The sequence below is a fragment of the Galeopterus variegatus genome, unplaced genomic scaffold (assembly GCF_000696425.1).
Source record: "Galeopterus variegatus unplaced genomic scaffold, G_variegatus-3.0.2 Scaffold553, whole genome shotgun sequence".
Classification (NCBI taxonomy): Eukaryota; Metazoa; Chordata; class Mammalia; order Dermoptera; family Cynocephalidae; genus Galeopterus; species Galeopterus variegatus.
Window position 1 is genome coordinate 586,585 of NW_007726664.1, and position 2,266 is coordinate 588,850.

Consider the following 2,266-nt stretch of genomic DNA (forward strand, 5'->3'; position numbering starts at 1 on the left):
TTTTAAAAAAAAAAAAAAAAAAAAAAGCCACCTCTGCACTGAAAAGAAACTAGGTGCAAAGGGAAGTGATTAGTGGTAGACTCTCCCAAAAACCTGACCCCAGGACCTCACACAGGTCAATGCAACCCTCTGGCCACAGAAGCCAAGGGTCCAGTGGGTGTGTTCTCAGGAGGGGACAGAGGCCTCCCGCTCATGTCTACAGGAGGGGGGAACATGACAGGGGGACGGGACTCCCTGCAGTCCCATACTGAGGGAATGCTATTGGAAAATGTGAAAGACCAAATACATTTCCACTTCGCTATTTTTATGACTGTCAGAAAAACCCCAGTACCCTGCCTCCTAGCAGCATCCCACTCACACAACCAGGAAGATGCTTGGGCTGACTCAGACCTGGGTCTCTGACCAATAAACCAGAGTTAAGACTAGGGCCAGGGCCAAGGATGTGGGTGGGGACAGCAGGCCCTGCCCAACTAGTGGAGGGGCAGTTGGTCCTCTGTCTATACTCCCAGGACTGTCAACTCACGTATGTTTTAAACACAGTGATTTCATAGATGGTGACGAAGAGGCCAGGGTCTTAAAAGGCAATACCCCTGATTATCCATGCGAGCCTCATATTTTCAGAGGCTTTGGTCCAGAGGAGCATCTCATGATTAGCCAAGATTGGGAGCTTCACATCTCAGTTTGCCAACAATGTCTGTTGGATTCAATTCTAGAGGACTCGGCCATCAATGTGCTTACATGTCACTCTCCAGTTTTCCTCCTGGGATTCCCACATACCCTGAGAACCACCACTTGTGCCCCCCAGCAGGGCCAGGATGAGAGCGAGACACACCACTGACCTGGTTCCATCCTGAGCACTGCAGTTGACATCAGCGCCATATTCAAGGAGGTGTCGCACGATATTGAGCCACCCCCTAGCACAAGCTTCATGCAGGGCACAGTAACCTGCATTGTCTCTATGATTCACGTCACAAATCTTGTTCTCCAGGCAGTACAAAACCACTTCCTGTGGGGAGGGGAAGGGGAAGGCCATCAGATCAGCACACAATGAACTTGTAAGGGGTACCTCTCTGTTCAAAGGCATACACCCTCAAGCCCTAGAACCCACTGTGGCTCAGGCAGGCCGTGGAGTTTTGCTTGACGAGGGGCAAACACGTGTGTGAAGGGCTTGGTGACAGGACAGTGTCATCTAGGGCTCTGCAGGCTGGTGACTGTGTTTGAAACTTGGCTCTGCTGCCCAAGCTGCCTGGTCCTGGGCGAGTTATGCTTCAACTTCTCCAAAGCCTCCATTTCCTCCTTTGGAGGAGAATAACAGAGCCTGCATAGGGCTGTTGAGAGGATGCAATTAGAGAGCCACAAAAGCCCTTAGCCCAGTGCCTGGCATAGTGAGTACAGAGAGTTCCGCTGCTAATATTTCAAACGATGCATCAGTAAGTACAAGGGCATCTCACTCAATCAGTTCATTCAGTCGTAGAACTGGATGACTACATGTATTTAGGTAACTAAAGTAAGGACAACTGATTCATAAGAAGAGATTAAATGACTGGAGAACATTTCTCAACTTGGAGAAGAGGTTAGCCAGGTCTTCATGCCCCTTGAAAAGGCCAGGAATCAGAGCCTGGGAGGCAATGCTTCTGTTTATGTGCTAAGTATAGTTTAAGAAGGCTCTTTCCGGGCCGAGCCCGTGGCGCACTCGGGAGGGTGCGGTGCTGGGAGTGCAGGAGCGTTCCCGCCGCGGGTTCGGATCCTATATAGGGATGACCAGTGCGCTCACAGCGCTCACTGGCTGAGCGCAGTGTGGCCGGTCTCAAAAAAGGACAAAAAAAAAAAAAAAAAAAAAAGAAGGCTCTTTCCATGTACCACATATACTATCAAGAAATGGCATAAATGATTTCAATAACCCCACCCTCTCTTTTGCCTCACTCTCCACCTCACTCAGGGCTGAATCAATATATTTCCATATTTACTTAATGACAGGAATCTGATATACCACATATGCAACCTACACATTTCTAGAACTAAATAAAACAGGCCTACCCTTCTCCCTTTGCAGAACGGGTTCTGTGTCAACAGTATGCCTGAGAATCACTGTTATTAATCTTACTTCTTTGGCATGTTAAAATATTAATATGAACCGCTCCCAGTAAGCAGACCAGTAATTTATTTCATGTTTTCTTACCTTGATTGAGAAAGTTTTTAAACACATACAACATCTGCCACCAGAAAACAGGTTACACTATGTTCCTACAAGTCATGTCCAGCAGAG

The 2,266-nt window shown here is 47.9% G+C and overlaps 1 protein-coding gene across 4 annotated transcripts in view; it reads right to left on the bottom strand.

Moving 5' to 3' along the window:
* BCOR (BCL6 corepressor) overlaps nucleotides 1–2,266 on the bottom strand; it is a 27,241-nt gene that overhangs the window by 4,989 nt on the left and 19,986 nt on the right. For all 4 annotated transcript variants that reach the window (XM_008570010.1, XM_008570009.1, XM_008570008.1 and 1 more), the window contains one exon: nucleotides 840–1,006. In XM_008570010.1, the coding sequence (XP_008568232.1) occupies nucleotides 840–1,006 (167 nt within the window). The remainder of the gene's footprint in view (nucleotides 1–839; nucleotides 1,007–2,266) is intronic.